Source organism: Cololabis saira, chromosome 18 (assembly GCF_033807715.1).
Source record: "Cololabis saira isolate AMF1-May2022 chromosome 18, fColSai1.1, whole genome shotgun sequence".
Lineage (NCBI taxonomy): Eukaryota > Metazoa > Chordata > Actinopteri > Beloniformes > Belonidae > Cololabis > Cololabis saira.
This window is the reverse complement of record NC_084604.1, coordinates 11,423,048-11,439,246: the sequence shown is the minus strand read 5'-3', so window position 1 is coordinate 11,439,246 and position 16,199 is coordinate 11,423,048. Positions and strand designations below refer to the sequence as shown.

Below are 16,199 nucleotides of genomic sequence, written 5' to 3'. Positions count from 1 at the left end.
GAATCCAGAATGTATAACATTTGTTTTTTTATTTTTTAAATTGCATTGCAGAAAATAAAGATCTTTATCACAATATTCTAATTTTCTGAGACAGTCCTGTACACTTGACCACAATAATCTTTTTTTTTTAACAACACCGTGTTTAATTCTTGCTATAACAGAAATTTAATGTATTTAGCCGTAATAATTCAATTCAGCTAAAAGAACCGGATTTCGTTGTAGACCTTTACTTTTCAATGAAAGACCGGAAGTGCTTCTGGGGATTCAATGGATTGAATATGATAAACTTTATACAAGTTACCCGGATGTTTTTCTATGTTTTCAGTTTTTACTTAATCCATCGCAGTTCATTTAGTATTCGTGTTGATGTTTGTAATGGTGTTTAAAAAAGCCGAAATATGCTGCAACATTTGTAAAAAATTTATTCATTTTTTAAATTTTATATTGTTTAATTTGAATCTATACAAAACAATTTTAACTTGATAAACTGCTTGAAATTAAAGTACAAATCACTGGAATTTATACTAAAACATTAAGCACTTTACTAGATATTTACACAAGTAAAGCCAGATTTCTTATCCTATAGTTAGTATATTGGGCACATTGAATGATAAAAAAGAAAAAAAAGACAACATTCTGTTCAGCCTGAAATGCAGTGTAAATGAGTTTGTTATCCACAACTTGTCATGTCCATGAACAGCTCTTTTAAACTGGGACCTGTCTGTTGACAAAAATAGCTTCTCCATCAGTCCCACAGACAAGACACTGTCCCAGCACATCCAAGCTGTTGACAGACAGCGTCTGGCTGGGCAGCATGTGCGTGGTCTCCAGCCGGCCTTTACTGGTGTCTCCACTGAGCCAGGTGTTGATGAGGGACTGGTTCCCCCCGGCCGGGGCCATCGCACTGCGGGAGATCATGCTGTTGTTCCTGCCACCTAGTAAAGGGAAATGTTTTTATTTAGTACTATTTCACTTTAACATGTAGTTACGTGCCAGTTTGTTAAACCCCAAACCATGCGTAATTTTCAACTCCGTGAAGCTCTTGCTGACAACCTTTAATCACTGGTTTAGGTTTTAGAAAAAAAACTGACTACCAATGATAAATATACTAAAAAGTGTTCTGCACAGTAAATATACAAAATAAGGAAATGCATCCTAGGAATATTATTTTGTGTTAAATACAGAGAAAAATCTATCTTTATTTTAACTCACTGTATCAACATTGTTGGTACGATACCAACCAAAACTCTACTTAACATTATGGTTAAACAAGTTCTGTACTTCAGCTTAGACATTCAATTTACCTTTGTTTTGGTCACAATCTGGAGTGAAATGACTACAACCCCTACTGAGGTAAATAAAAAAAAAAATCATAAAATGACTTTGACCTGCCAGCAACTTATTAATTGGCCTTGATTTTATAGAAATACAATCTCTTGATCATCTTAGTGGAACGTCATCATCCTCTAGAACATTTTCTGGAGTATTGAGGGAATTTATGAAATATCCCCAAATGGGTAGATTTTAAATGAATGAGTGTGAGAGAGAGTGAGTGTGTGAGTGCCTATCTGATTGCCCATATACACTCACTGGCACCTTTTTTTGGTGCACCTGCTATACTGAATAAAGTAGCCGTTGAGTGAACATTATATGCACAATAATAGTCTGATTATTGCCTTTAATCTAATTAAGACAATATTCAGATTAAAGAATTTACATAAATTGTTTTAAGAATAATGACTTCATAATCTGGGTTGACTGAAGTTTGATTAATGCAGCGTAGCTTACGTACTACCAGTGTTGTTGCCAAATATAGGCGACTTTGGATGTTATTTTGTGAAATTACTTTAAAATATCAGAAGTCATGGGTTGCAGGTTTTTGGACTTTTTCTGAGCTGTGGTTGGTTTGGCCCGGGGTAGAATTACTATGTGTGGCATCAACCCAACATGACAGCGCTGGAAATGTAACCAGTGTACGGGAACCCCATACAAATCATAGCAGCGCATTACGGCTTATTAAGTAGGGACATTTATATCTCCACTTTGTACCTACTTTGTACACATGACACATGCTAAACATCCTCCTTTTTAATAAAACCTGACATTGAATTCTGTCCGTCTCTGTTGTCCATGAAATAAGGTTTTTACTCTCAACTACCAATGCACACATTTAGAAATGAATTCCCTAATTGTAATGGCCAGCAAGTTGAATTCAGTTTTATGTACTAAGTGAAAGACTTTTAAGCTGCTTGCCATTGTAATTCATTAACAGTTGCTAAAATAACGCAAATGAACATCAGGTTTTTTCTTGAATTATTATTTTTCTCGAGATCTGGCAATCCGAGTCACTATACCTTCGTTCGCCATTCCCTCGAGAAAACTAAATAACACAGAGTTCCCTGGTGTAATGATGCCTTATATACCATTCTGGGTGTTTAGCTTCAGATCGTGTTAAAGCTTCGAGTGCAACTTGTTATGTACAATGCTCTTCTTGTTAGCAGACGCCAACAGTTTTTTACAGCAACAGGTTGCTTGGGTAAATTTTCTGTACCCCCGCAAAGATCTTGGTAGTACTGGATGGGGAAAAGGTGTAAAGACTGGTGGGAACCCGTTTTCTCAGTGGAATTTACTGATGCAAAATTCAGCGAAAACGCCAATATATTTCAATTAAAGTGCTTACATGTCTTCATAATTACTATTTACTCCACCTGCCTTATTGTGATTATTGCTTTCTCTGATTATGACTGTAATCAGATTACGGTTGCTTTTTACATGGCCCTTTCTTAATCATAGTAATCTGATTATAATTAGATTATTGTGATCCATGTAAACATAGTGATAGATATTCAAAGCATGAATGCATGAGCACATGGCACTCATATTCCACATATTGACAATGCAATGACAATATATTTTCAATATATTGAATTCCATATCACTGAGGATAAAGGTTCATATAGCTACTGAAAGAACCAAAGAATAAATCACTACAGTTAGTAAACACTGTTATCCAATTTTATCCAGATCCACGTTACGGAGAGGATCACAACCAAGAACTGCATCATTTCTAAATGGCAGTTTCAAACTTTCACCAAAGAAAGCTGGGATTGACAAATGCACTATTACCAGAGACGGTGAATCCACTGCAGACTGACTGATTCAATCTTTCTCCCACTTAAGTGCTACAGCACACTGGCCGAGACATTTAGCAACTGGCAGTTGTTTTAATCAGTTATGTTTGGCTGGGATACCACCAACTTGAAATGTGCATCAATTTCTTCTTTACTCTAACTTTAAAATCTTATTCCTGAATAACCATAAAGACTTCAGCCAATCCTACAATACACGTCTGATATTTTAATGATTATGGCACTTGCTTGTACATTGGATCTTTATAGCATGAAAATAATAAAATCATGCATTTTTTTTACTGTACAAACCATTGCTTTTAAAATGTCTAAAACTGTCCAACAACAGGGACAGAATAATCTTAAATAAAACATGATATATTCATTATAAATGTGACTTGCCTTGCAAGAAAGACGGCATTTCTGACTGGGAGGAAGTCTCCCAGTGCAGCAGCGAGCCGTCCTCTGAGCAGGTGAACAGGTGATCTGGGTTGGTTGGGTGGAAGTGGACCTCCCACACTATCCAAAGGCAAAAGAAAAAAGGAAAACACTGTATATGTTCTTCACAGCCATGGCTTTTTAAAAATAAATAAAAAAAAGATAAGAAGTTAATTAGCAAAAGACTACATTACTTCACAAAATGTCTTACTTTCAGCTGAATGTGCCTCCATAAGTGAGAAGGGCGTGTTGCCTTGTCTCACATCCCAGACACAGAGCATGCCGTCCTGGCCACCCGTGGCCACAATGTGCTGTTGATTCGGGTGTCTGTCAACGCAATGCAAAGGAACTCTATCTCCTGACCTGTGGGGATTCAAAAAATGTGATTAATAGAATCACGTCAGCCAGATGAGAAGATACCGTACACTAAAAGCAGTGCAGAAGAAAGAAAATATGTCAGTGCTCTTACAGGGATAAAATCTGCGACGGTGTGTTGCTTTGTTGTCTCAAATCCCACAGCTTCAGTTGGCCGATAGAGTTGACTGTCAAAACCTCTGTGGTCCTCAGGTATGTCGCAGCATGAATTGTACTGCTGTCGGCATTCTCTAGCAAAGGTTGAATCATCCAATAGACATGTCAATTTTCCTTATTTCACTTTATATTAAATATATGGCTGTCTGGATGAAGGTGATTAATCTTCATCTCACCTATGACTCTGATCACTCCTTCCTGGTCGGCTCTGAAGATGATGATCCTACCATCCTCTCCGACAGAAACAATGTCAGGACTGCTGCAGACGACACCCGTGCAAGGAGCATTGTCACAAGGGTAACGGTGTGCTCTTTCCCAGCTGTGGGAAACGGAGATAGTCTGCAGTCAGGAGAAAAAAGGATTATCAAATTAAGCAGAGCAGCTCCTCTTCATCAGGTTTTGTTCCTTGAACTGAAGCATATTTGTGTGCCATTTGTACCACTTTCTATCATAACTTTCATTAGAAATGTTGATATAAGCTACGTTCAGGACAGAACAACATTTTTAATTGATATTGTTATATCTTTCACTCTAAGCAGGTAGCCTTATAAAAAAAATAAACTAAAAAAGCTTGAAGTAGTTAAATTAGTCCATGAATACAGGTTGACCTGCAGTGACATCTTCCCGCTGTAACCTGTGTTTTGCTCCATCATCAGTACTTAAACTGAGCATGACAGCAGAGAAATCCCAGTGGTACCATGTCTCTCTCTCTGTTAAATGTTTTTACTTTTCTCGCCTCTGCTTCAATAACTGTGGTTTGGAGTTCAATTTCACTCCTGTTCCTCTGAGTCTGCACTCATTTTAGAAGTTAGATTAAGGGCCAATCCCAATACACCCCCTACTTTCTACCACTAGCCCTAAAAATCAAGCCACACATTTTAGGGCCCTTGAAATCTTCCCAGGGCCCAGTCCCAATAATCCCACTACCCCCTACTTTTCAACACCACCCCTAAATTTTGCTTGCTACGTCACTGCGTGGTTTACGTTCGGGTACGTAAGCGACTGCGTAGTTACGTTTGCACATACGTCACACCATATTAGGAAGACGAGAGCCAAAAGCAAGCTTGTTAAGAAATTTGCTCCGAAAATTTCGGGATGAGAAGAGCCGCCGGCTCGGGAGCTGATTTATGGTTCCGCGTTAAATCGACGCAGAGCCTACGGTGTAGGTTACGGCGTAGGGTACGGCGTAGGGTACGGCGCCGCGTAACCTACGCCGTAGGCTCTGCGTTGGTGTAACGCGGAACAATAAATCAGTCTTTAGTCTGGCGAGGTTTGAAAAAGACTTTGCAACAACGGGCAAGCGAGTGATTATGTACATCCACTGAGTGAATATTATGAAAGTAAAATATATATTTCTCGCTAGAAATGTAATCAAAACGCATTTTTATGCAGAAACTAACTCAAAATATTGATTTTATTCACTAAAAATAAGAAATGTCCGCCATGTTTTTTTTTTTGATTCAGTCTGCAAATGATGACGTAAAGCATTCTGGGAAGTTTTTCTAGCCCTCGGTCAGCTAGTGAGCATCTGAAATCCCTCGCTCTGTAGGGCTAGATTAATACTAACTAGCCCTTGTTTTCCCCACTCCCCCTAGATGAAAAGAGGAATTGGGACACCACTACCCTCATGGGAACGCGCACAATTTAGGGGTAGTGGGTGTCAGGTGACCTATAACTTCAACCAAGCAGCATGTCTGGCTGTACCTGGCTGTTTTGGTGATAGCGGAACACAGTGACTGCTCCTGTAGACGATGCCGTGACGATTCTGTCTTGGTCCAAAAACTATAAGAAAACAATAACAGTAACCAATACAATAATAATAATTATCCATTTATGAAACAAAAAAAAAAACTGAACTGAATCGACCATAAGTGGCTCCAAATGACTTCACAACCTATTGGGTGTCTTACTTGGAGGTCAAGCACATCCCCATTATGCTTGTATTCACATAAAAGTTGCGGGTCTCCTTCAAATCCATCTTCCAGACTGGGACTGCCATTATTCCCAATGGACCAAATGGAAATCTTGTTGTCCTGAAAGTGACACACTGAAGTTTGTTATATTTGATCACGTGTGAAATACTGCAGTTATAAACATGGGCCAATGACTTTATTAAATATCAGTTACAACTATCCAACCTCTTGCAGAATAAAGGAAACAGTGCTGGAAACCAGATTTAGATACATTCATGGTTTTAGTATTGATCCCTGATCATGCAGCAAAAACATAAAGAAAGACGTCTCTTGACGTGTCTAAACCACACTCCAAGAACTGCAACGTGTGTACGTGAACTATTTAGAAAAAGATTAGATTATCCTTTATTTCTCCCTCAATGGGGAAACTCACTTTGTGCAGCAGCAGTAACTTAACACACACATGCAGGGGAGGGGTAGAAAAGTAAAACATATTTAAACAAATATATACATATATAATTACGAAATATAAACAGTATACAGATACAAGTGAACATGTCTAAGTTGGTTCTGGGTCCAACTATCCCCCATGTAAATGCAGCTGTGCTAACCTCGTTGTCCCACGAGCCAGTAGCAAATATATCTGGTTGTTGTAAAGAAGAATGCGACACTGGGCTCCATCTCGTTTTGCTGATTTTCTGGGAGACGTATTTAGCAGTTGTACTTTCCATCTCCTCCTTCTGAATTAAAATGAATGAAATATGACTGGTATTAGCTTAGCGTTCATTGACAAACAGAGATGTACGCGCCGAGTAAATCATACGTGCCTACGGCGGCCCGGTGAGACCAAAGAAGCGAAGCGGCTTTTCTCCCGTCGACGCTCACCGCGCTGGCTGGCGGGCGCCTCACGCCCCCTAGCGGCCGCTATTCATCACTGCGACAACTCTGATAAAGCTCAAGCACGGAGAGACTAAGGAATGTGACATTTTTTCACTTTTTCACTTTAAATGAACAGTGACCTAGACGGGTATCTAAATAATCTAAATAATCTAAATAAACATCAGAATAAAAACATAATTAACGCCAGATTTGAATGTTATTTTCTGTTTCATGTGGTCATTACCTTTTCCACATTAACTGACCTGTTTAGAGGTACTTAAATGCAATTCATTATTAGCATAATTTAAGCAGGTCACACGCAGAATGCATGCTAATTCAGGACTGTCTCTGTCCTGCTCAGAGCTCAGAACTGGCCAACTCAAGCAGTACTAGCCCTCCCCAATGTTTTATCCCCCTTTATTTTCTTTACTTTTTGTAACGTTTTGTAATCTTTATCCAACATCCAATTATATACTCCAGGAAATTATGGCTTTAAACTTTGTACTTAAGTCTGGAGGGGACAAATGGATACTGTGTTGTTCATTTTAGATAAAGAAAGATTCAAATTGTGAGAATGCTGGCGGGCGCCTCACGCCCCCTAGCGGCCGCTATTCGTCACTGCACCAACTCTGATAAAGCTCAAGCACGGAGAGACCGAGGAATGTGGCATTTTTTTCACTTTAAATGAACAGTGACCTAGACAGGCATCTAAATAATTAAATTATTTGTCTGTTTCCCGTCAGGGTGCGGGTGTGAAGCCGCTCGGATGCCTGCTGACGTCGCCCCCCCGTCTGCTCTCGAGGTCGTCGTCTTCCTCGGTAAAACCTTCGGCGCATGCGCGGCACTGACAGCTGCTGTCTACTCACTCCGCAAAGTCTGTTCAATAATGGCCTGGAAATCCGGAGGAGCCAGCCACGCTGAGCTGGTCAACAACCTCCGCAGTAAGTTTACAATGCAGTTTTCTTTTTTCTTTCACCGCGGCAGCACTTGCGTCTTTTGTCGACGCTGCAGGGGGAAAACTCCCGTTTTGAGGGGCTGGGGTTAGCGGGTTGCTAAGCTATGTGGTGTGTTGTTGATGACCCAGCGTTACCCGGCTCTCCACCCCTTTCCCCAACCACGTTCACGCCCTGGGGCAGATGCATGCTTTTGTCCTTTTTCGGGGCAATAAATTAACAAACAAAGGCAAACAATATTTCCTCTCTGTGCGCAGTCCCAGGACATTAATACGTATGTTGTTAGCCTAGCCCGCTAGCTGCATGTGCGTCATTTAGGGCGATGCTGCCGCTGGAGCAGTAGCTGTAGGAGCTGCTGCCCCGCCCACACCACTGATGATCTGGACCAGATACCACCTGCAACACAGTTTATGGACAGCTTTGGGTCGGAAATCATGTCCATTGTGTGTATAAAAACGGGTGGCCAGGGTTTGTTAATTGCATGAAAACGGGGGACCCGGTATCCACCTTGATGGATGATTGTTAGGTGGTGCAAGGTCCACTATAGGCAGTACTCGAGGTGTAAAAAAGATCAGGGGGGATGGTGGATTTTATCATATGGGGACAGATAATTTGTGCTGATTACAAATATTATTATATATTACAAATAATAGCGTGACCAAAACAGCTGCAGAAATACTGCAGGAATGACATAGCAGCAGTTAAATGCAGCCTTCTGTAAGATTTAAATATCCACTGGGCTTACATCAAATACATCAAAACACAACAATAAAAAACACTTTTCTGAACTTATCAATATGACTCTATCCTTCACAGGATAAGTAAAATGGATCACTGCAAAAAATCAAAATCTTAACAAGAATATTTGTCTTATTTCTAGTTAAAATGTCTCATTTTAGTAAAAAAATCTCATTACACTTAAAACAAGACTCATCACTGGAAAAAACAAAAATTTTCACCTTTTTCAAGTAGATTTTCACTTAAAATAAGTAGAAAAATCTGCCAGTGGAACAAGATTTTTTTGCTTGTAATGAGAAGATAAATCTTCTTGTTCCACTGGCAGATTTTTCTACTTATTTCAAGTGAAAATTTACTTGAAACAGGTGAAAATTGTTAAATACCAGTAAGTTATTTTTCTGGTGATGACTCTAAATGTTGAAATAGCAGTAATGCCAGATTCATTGATGAAATGACATAAGGAATGTAAAGGGGGGATGGCAGTTTTACAGGGGGGATGATTTGGACCGTTTTTATTTCAGGAGGGATGCCATCCCCCCTCATCCCCCCTCAACTTGAGTACTGACTATATCCCATCTGCAATCTTATATTTAATGACGTTTCCTGCGTGGTTATCATAAATTAAAGTCGCTGGGATGATATTTGCAGACTGTAGGGTGTGGTCCACTGTCACTGTTAAGTATCTACCAGATCTATTTATACTACGTGCAGTCAAGGATATAATTGCAAGCTGTAACAATATTGTCAATAGCTGTAGGCTAGAAATCAAAGAGATCTGATTCTGTAGCCCAGTTTAATACTGGTCATATGATGCATTTGTACAAGAGGAAATAAGAAATTCAATTACGTTTAAACTAATTCATAAATATTTAAAACTCCATAGAAATAAAAAAAATGTTATGCTGTAAATCAACAATGTAAGCAAAATAGTCAACTGCCTCTTAAAATAAATTCACTGACCATTTCTGATGCAGTTTGTCATCATCTTTGACATCAGAATAAAAACATAATTAACGCCAGATTTGAATGTTATTTTCTGTTTTATGTGGTCATTAGCTTTTCCACATTATTAGTAACTGACCTGTTTAGAGATACTTCAATGTAATTCAGTATTAGCATAATTTAAGCAGGTCACACGCAGAATGAATGCTAATTCAGGACCGTCTCATTGTCTCTGTCCTGCTCAGAACTGGCCAACTCAAGCAGTACTAGCCCCCCCAATGTTTAATCCCCCTTCATTTCCTTTACTTTTTGTAATCTTTATCCAACGTTCAATTATATACTCCAGGAAATTATGGCTTTAAACTTTGTACTTAATTCTGGAGGGGACAAATTGATACTGTGTTGTTCATTTAGGTAAAGACAGATTCAAGTTTTGAGAATGATTTAAGGAAAGGTATAAATATCGTGTATGTTTATTGGTAATTTTGATTCCAGAAATCTGTTGGAACTGTAGTTGTCCATCTGGCACCTTGTGTGGTTTATTCGTAATGCATCCTAAAGCAGCGCATAGCTCTGAGGGCAGTGAGTAATGGGAGCCGGCTGTCATTGGCTTTTCTTTTCCTTGGCACAAAATATTGCAGGAACTAATAGGAGGGATTAGCATTTAAGGACATTAATATTTCTTGAGGAATGTCTTGAAAATGTCATTCTTCTTTTTTGCTTCTCTAACGACTTGTGCTTAGGCATTTTTTTGTGGTCATAACAAGTACAGTATACATGGTTACTGCAAGTGTGGCCAGGCCTGTTTTTATGCCTCTGTCTTTATTTGGTATTGCATTTTTCTGTAAGGTTGTAATGTTTTCTTATGGGACTAACATGTGATATTAAAATTATTCTTCATGCTGCAACAATTTTCATACCTTTCTTGCCTTTTTTTGTCAGTATTTTTCAGCATTTAGTCTATGGATTCACATTTTAGCATACCTTCCTTTTTAGTTTTAAACATTATGTATCCTCTGTCATGCACCATGATACAGATACAATAATCTTTCACACTGTATGACTGATAATGTAAATGTTTGAATAGTGTACATCTATCACAAACACTCAAATATACAATGTGTGTGGCTTTTTATAGACTATTTCATGCCAGTGACACACAGATGCAGATTAGATCGTATCTGGAAGTTCATTTTTATCCTTCATGAATGTTAATATTTCTATATTAACAGGTAATGCCTGATGACGTGACCCGTTGATGCTTGTAACGTCATCCTCTCAGTTGTTGCCAGGCTATAAATAAAACACCCCAGTGTATTAATGTCATTCTTTGGAGACTGATGCCATGTTTCTGTCTGCCTTTCTATTCAAGTATTCAGAAGTTTTCCAATGGATTTTTAGTTTATTTATCTTGTCTGGTGCTGCAACGATGGGGATTAGTAGTATTATTCAGTTAATCTGATGGAATGTAACATGCCCACACGTGTGTTTTGAGGACAGTCAATGTTGTTAATGGATAAAATATTCTGGGTTTTCTGTTTTTGTGTGCGAAACATTACCAGAGTAATGCCGCATTCTCACCGTGCATGTCGTTGTCTTACACATCAGAAGACCTTTCTTTTGAAATGTCGAATATATTTGAATTAACTTTGTTCTGACTTGTTGGTTATTCTGCTGCAAGGTTACATAATATTCCACTGCCTGCTTTTCTACCTGTATTATCATAACGCGTTGTGACACAAACTCTTTTTTTTTTTTTTTTCCATCCTCAGAAAATGGCATTATTAAATCCGACAAGGTGTATGAAGTCATGTTGACCACAGACCGAGCACATTTCTCCAGATGTAACCCTTACATGGACTCACCGCAGTCGATAGGTACGTCCGCTCATGTTCATTCATGCTCGTTCGTTCATTCACTGCAGTGAGGTATCAGAGCAATGAACTTACCTAACCTATGCTCTACTTTTAACCAAAAGGCTATCAAGCGACCATCAGCGCCCCACATATGGTATGACTTTCTAGACTGTTCTGCATCCTCTGAATTGTAACTTTGAAAAGATTTTGCAGAGCTTGTTCCCACTCAATTAATCCTAACAGTCTATTTTTATATATATGTATATTTATATATTTTTTACTAAACAATAGTTGCTTCATGCAGGATATTTGCACGTACTGTTGGCATGTTAAAATATTTGTTTATATTTATAATCAAAGTTTTTAAGCAAATGGGGTGGAAAAAAATACTTGCATTCTTTTTAATACAGATAGAGATGGAGGCAGGATGTTAGTTAGCTGCACGTTTCTTGTGGATATTCTGGGTGGGATCAACCTCGTTTTTACAGTGTGTATTGCTGAGTGCTGACTGATGGTTATGATGCGGTTTTCTTGTTGATGGCTCGTCCAACCAGCACGCCTATGCACTGGAGCTTTTACACGATCAACTGTATGAAGGAGCTAAAGCTCTGGACGTCGGCTCTGGCAGTGGAATCCTGTCTGTTTGCTTCGCACGAATGGTGAGCCACACACATGACGGGTAAACGTCTACTATTTCTCTTTGATAACATTGTGATTCAGTATTTAGAAGAAAAAAAATCAGTAATATACCAATTACTGTAGATAAAATGTATTTCATAATGAGATATGTCTGTTTGACCCGAACACTGTACCCTTTATGTTTTCCAGGTAGGTCCAAAAGGGAAAGTTATAGGAATTGATCACATTAAGGAGCTGGTAGATGATTCTATAAACAATGTGACGAAGGATGATCCCAGTTTGATAACATCGGGCCGAATCCACCTAATAGGTAAGATGTCATCAATGAAGATTGTGATATTAGTTTTTTTTTTTCTTTTGAAACTGTGCAAAAATCAGACATTTTGGATTCCTAAACCATTCAAAACAAATTAAACTGCAATACTGTTTATTGGTTTAAGAATGAAACGAAACAGAGTTGCTTAATAGACAGTGTGCAGCGTGACAGGTCTGTAAATTTCAGATTTGTAAATCTTTTTTTCCCTCATTGATCTAAGTTTATCTGGCTTCAGCTTGGGAAGCAATGAGGGTTAAACATATAATTCCATACGATTTTAATTGATTGGTTGAAATGTTGAATGCGATTAAAGATCAGTCTTTGGTTTGGATGATGTTAGATGGCACAAAATATTAAAGACCTTCCAGCCTTTGATACTGGGCTGTTACTAATCGTCAGGGAGGGAGAGATGGATTGATTTGAAGAATAAAGAAAGGATTGGAAATTTGCATCCACTCCCTGCCCCTTGTAGGTTATTTTGTGTAGTGGCAAGTTGTTGGTTGTTTTTGCTTTTACCCTACAGGCCAGTGATGGGTATATAAAAATAAGCAATAACCAAAGAAATTATTGAAATCTCTCAATGAATTTTGGTTCCCGAATCCACTTTCTGTGCCCGGACATGTTACGTGGGACAAAATAGCTTGCCACAGGGTTACATGGCAATGCAGTGATGGTCCAGCAAAACGTTAAACTAAGAAACATTCAAAGAGTTTTTTTTTTCCTCTCTTCTTTATATCAAAATAATGTGGTTACACCACAGAAGTATAAAGATGTGTGGAGTCAGAGACAAACCCAGGAGAAGATGCATGGCAAGAAAGCTAAAATTGTGTTTTTTTTGTTAATCTTTTTATGAAAAAGTTGAAAGTATCTGACAGTAAGGCAGTTAGGAGTCTGGGTGAGGACACTGATGGTGAGGATGGCCACTGCTCTTGACGTCCTAATATTTGAAGGAATGAGCAAGGAAATGCAAAGATGGCACAAAATACATTTTTTTGGTATAGATTGAAATGGTTGAAGCTTTAACTTTTTGCACTTTGTCCAGTGTAATATGTGAAAAACAGTAGTTTTGAAATAGTTCAATTAGTAGATGAGCGTGAGAATTAGGAATGGGCGATATTTTACCGTTCACGATATACCGTCAAAAAAATTCCCCACGGTAAGAATTTATCATCTCGCGGTAAAAACAATAAACTCCTGTTGATGATGTTTTTGTGTAACAAACATGGCGGAAGGCGGATCTGAGAGCGAGGAGCTCGTTAAACGAGGCTCCAGCTCCGTTATCTGGAACTGGTTTGGATTTAAGAAGAGTGACGAGGAGCAAACATCATCTATTATATGCAGAGTCTGCAAAAACAGAAGGAAATGGTTGTTACATTTTGATATAACGTTTGACTATTAGGAAAAAAAATTGCAATAGTATCTAATTTGTGGCATGTTCCAACCACAGGTTAATTTGCACATTTTATTTATATTAGAAGAGGTCATCACTGATTGGATTTTATTTTCAGTGAACTTTTATTTATTTGTCCTGTTTCTTTATTTATCAAATTGTATTTTTTTCTACTTTGTGATTTTATAAGCTAAGAAAACTTGTTTTGGGGGCTCCAAAGACTGAATGTGGTGATAGATTTATAGTTAAAAAGGTGGAGTTGAATTGGTATTTTTTTTAATCATCATTTTTATCGTTATCGGGATAAATGCCAGAAATTATCTTGATACATTTTTTTAGTCCATACCGCCCATCCCTAGTGAGAATGATTCAAAGATTTGTTCCTGGTGAGGATATTCACCAGAGGAGCGCTGTGTCTGGCAGCATGTACCGTATAACCTGGTTGGTGTGTTTCAGTGGGAGATGGGCGACTGGGCTTCCCAGAGGAGGCACCGTATGACGCCATCCATGTTGGTGCTGCTGCGCCCAACGTTCCTCAAGCTGTGAGTCTCTCAATACTTTCACTTTTGTTGAATTCAAGGCTCCATTGGCTTATTTCACTTTTTTACATTTTTTAAATGTCTTCTTTGGTGCTGTCCTTTATCGCCACGCTATTAAATAATACATCTGGTACCTCTCCTAGCTTTTGGACCAGCTTAAGCCCGGTGGCCGACTGATCCTGCCCGTTGGCCCGGCGGGAGGAAATCAGATGCTGGAGCAGTACGATAAAATGGAGGATGGCAGCACCAAAATGAAGCCCTTGATGGGGGTGATTTATGTGCCTTTAACAGACAGAGAGAAGCAGTGGTCCAGGTGGAAGTGACTTCTTTCTCCCCCTCCTCCCCCTCTCTCCTTCTCACAGTGGCAAAGGTGAAATGGTGTGGCTTGGAGCAGGCGATGGATCACAGAGCGCTGCATTATGCTGCTTGTTGACATTTTTTTGCTTCTTCCATACCATACCAACTAACTGCACATTTCTTTCATCTTTTTAACACCTCCTTACAAACTACCGCAATGAAAACTCCTAGCCAATGCACTTTTAATCTTTTTGGATACCAAATGAAAAAGAATGTGCTAAAATGCAACATAGTGGGAAAGTGTGGCTGCTTATGCTTGGTTTGAAGAAGCATGGTTGGCTTGCCAATTTGGATCCTCACAGCACTAATAATAGTTTGATTCGCTTTTCTGTAAAAAGTAGAAACACAGCACCCCCCATTTGACTTTTATCTTGACAATGTGTTAAAAATGTTTGCATGTGATTCCAACTCCACTGTCTGCATGCCAGGATGGTGGTGGCTTTTCTTTTTGTTTGTCTGACATTTTTTTTGTTTTTTTCCTTTTCTCCAGGGATGAACTTTGAAGAAGAAGACAGTCCATAATCCACCTTTTAAGTTTCAACCTGGAGAACACTTGGATGGAGTCAGACAGCTCTTGACATTTTGTTTAAGGCATAGTCAAACATGCTCTTTTTGTTTAAGTCTAATGGACTAGAGTATTACACTGATGATGGCCCTGGCAGGGCTGCAAAGAAAGACTGTTTGAAGCTCCACAGAAATATTTGAGATGGATTTTTTTTTTTTTTTCAGGCCTGCATCTTTTTGGTTGTGTTCTTTATAACCTCCAGATTTTAGTTTTTTTTTTTTTTTTTTTTGGCTTTTGTGGTTTTACCATTTGAATTGCAGTTAGACATTTTACAGCGTTGCATTTCAGCAGGATCAAAGCTGAATGTAGGAGGAATGCAGAGCAACAAAGAACAATGCCTGAGCCTTTAGACAATTCACTTAGCTACAGTGTGTGTGTGTGTGGATCATCTAACTGTAGACTTTTCTGCTAGAATATGAGCTTTTTCCCCCTCCCTGACATCAGTTTTAGGAAAACACAACACAAAGACAGGGCAACACAATGGCTTATGTAAACCACAACCTGTTTGATGTGCAGCACTCATAAGTCACACATTAAATACATGTTTGATCATATGGAAAATTTTCTAAAGACCGCAGAGCACTTAATACCACTGGCACTGATGCACATGCAAGGCTGTGCTTTCCACCGGGTGATGTGTTGCTTTCTGCCGCTGGTTTCCATTTAAAACTTGTGCAGGCTGCTCTGGTGACTGACACTACATGGGACAGTCACTGCTTTGCCAAAATAAACTCCAACAATATAAAGGAAACGAATGTCTCTTTTCTCGAGGTGGGTAAATTACGTAATGTGATGAAATTGTATTTTTTGGGTGATCTGAATGATGGCTGAAATCTAGCTTTCACAGAATCTGGAACGGCATATAAAAATAAAGAGATGCTTATGTTTGTGTCTGCCTTTTGTTACTTTATTTTATTTATTTTTTGGCAGTGTTTTTCCTATATAGCTTGTGAAACCTTTTTAATGTAATTTGCATTTATTTAAGTCTGTACATAGTAATCTAAATTTACCAATA

At 38.7% G+C, this 16,199-nt stretch overlaps 2 protein-coding genes across 5 annotated transcripts; one reads left to right on the top strand and one right to left on the bottom strand.

The window, feature by feature from the left end:
• Window positions 1–425: 425 nt before the first annotated feature.
• On the bottom strand, window positions 426–8,068 carry nup43 (nucleoporin 43). 2 transcript variants are annotated; one of them, XM_061707442.1, is made up of 9 exons: window positions 6,838–8,068; window positions 6,622–6,750; window positions 6,008–6,130; window positions 5,802–5,879; window positions 4,274–4,436; window positions 4,036–4,171; window positions 3,778–3,929; window positions 3,531–3,647; window positions 426–935 (listed from the first exon to the last, which is right to left on the bottom strand). In XM_061707442.1, exons 2-9 carry the CDS (start codon window positions 6,739–6,741, stop codon window positions 706–708), a joined length of 1,119 nt encoding a protein of 372 aa, XP_061563426.1. In that variant the 5' UTR covers window positions 6,742–6,750; window positions 6,838–8,068; the 3' UTR covers window positions 426–705. The 2 variants fall into 2 exon arrangements, with proteins under 2 accessions (XP_061563426.1, XP_061563425.1); XM_061707441.1 differs by lacking the exon at window positions 6,838–8,068 and having other exon boundaries at window positions 427–935; window positions 6,622–6,831.
• Window positions 7,618–16,073, top strand: pcmt (protein-L-isoaspartate (D-aspartate) O-methyltransferase). Of its 3 annotated transcripts, none has more exons than XM_061707445.1 (8): window positions 7,618–7,830; window positions 11,295–11,399; window positions 11,501–11,532; window positions 11,933–12,037; window positions 12,207–12,327; window positions 14,180–14,265; window positions 14,406–14,531; window positions 15,110–16,073. In XM_061707445.1, the coding sequence occupies exons 1-8, from the start codon at window positions 7,656–7,658 to the stop codon at window positions 15,113–15,115; spliced, it is 756 nt and encodes a 251-aa protein (XP_061563429.1). In that variant the 5' UTR covers window positions 7,618–7,655; the 3' UTR covers window positions 15,116–16,073. The 3 variants fall into 3 exon arrangements, with proteins under 3 accessions (XP_061563429.1, XP_061563427.1, XP_061563428.1); XM_061707443.1 differs by having other exon boundaries at window positions 7,622–7,830; window positions 14,406–14,575; XM_061707444.1 differs by having other exon boundaries at window positions 7,623–7,830; window positions 14,406–14,632.
• The last annotated feature ends 126 nt before the right edge of the window (window positions 16,074–16,199 follow it).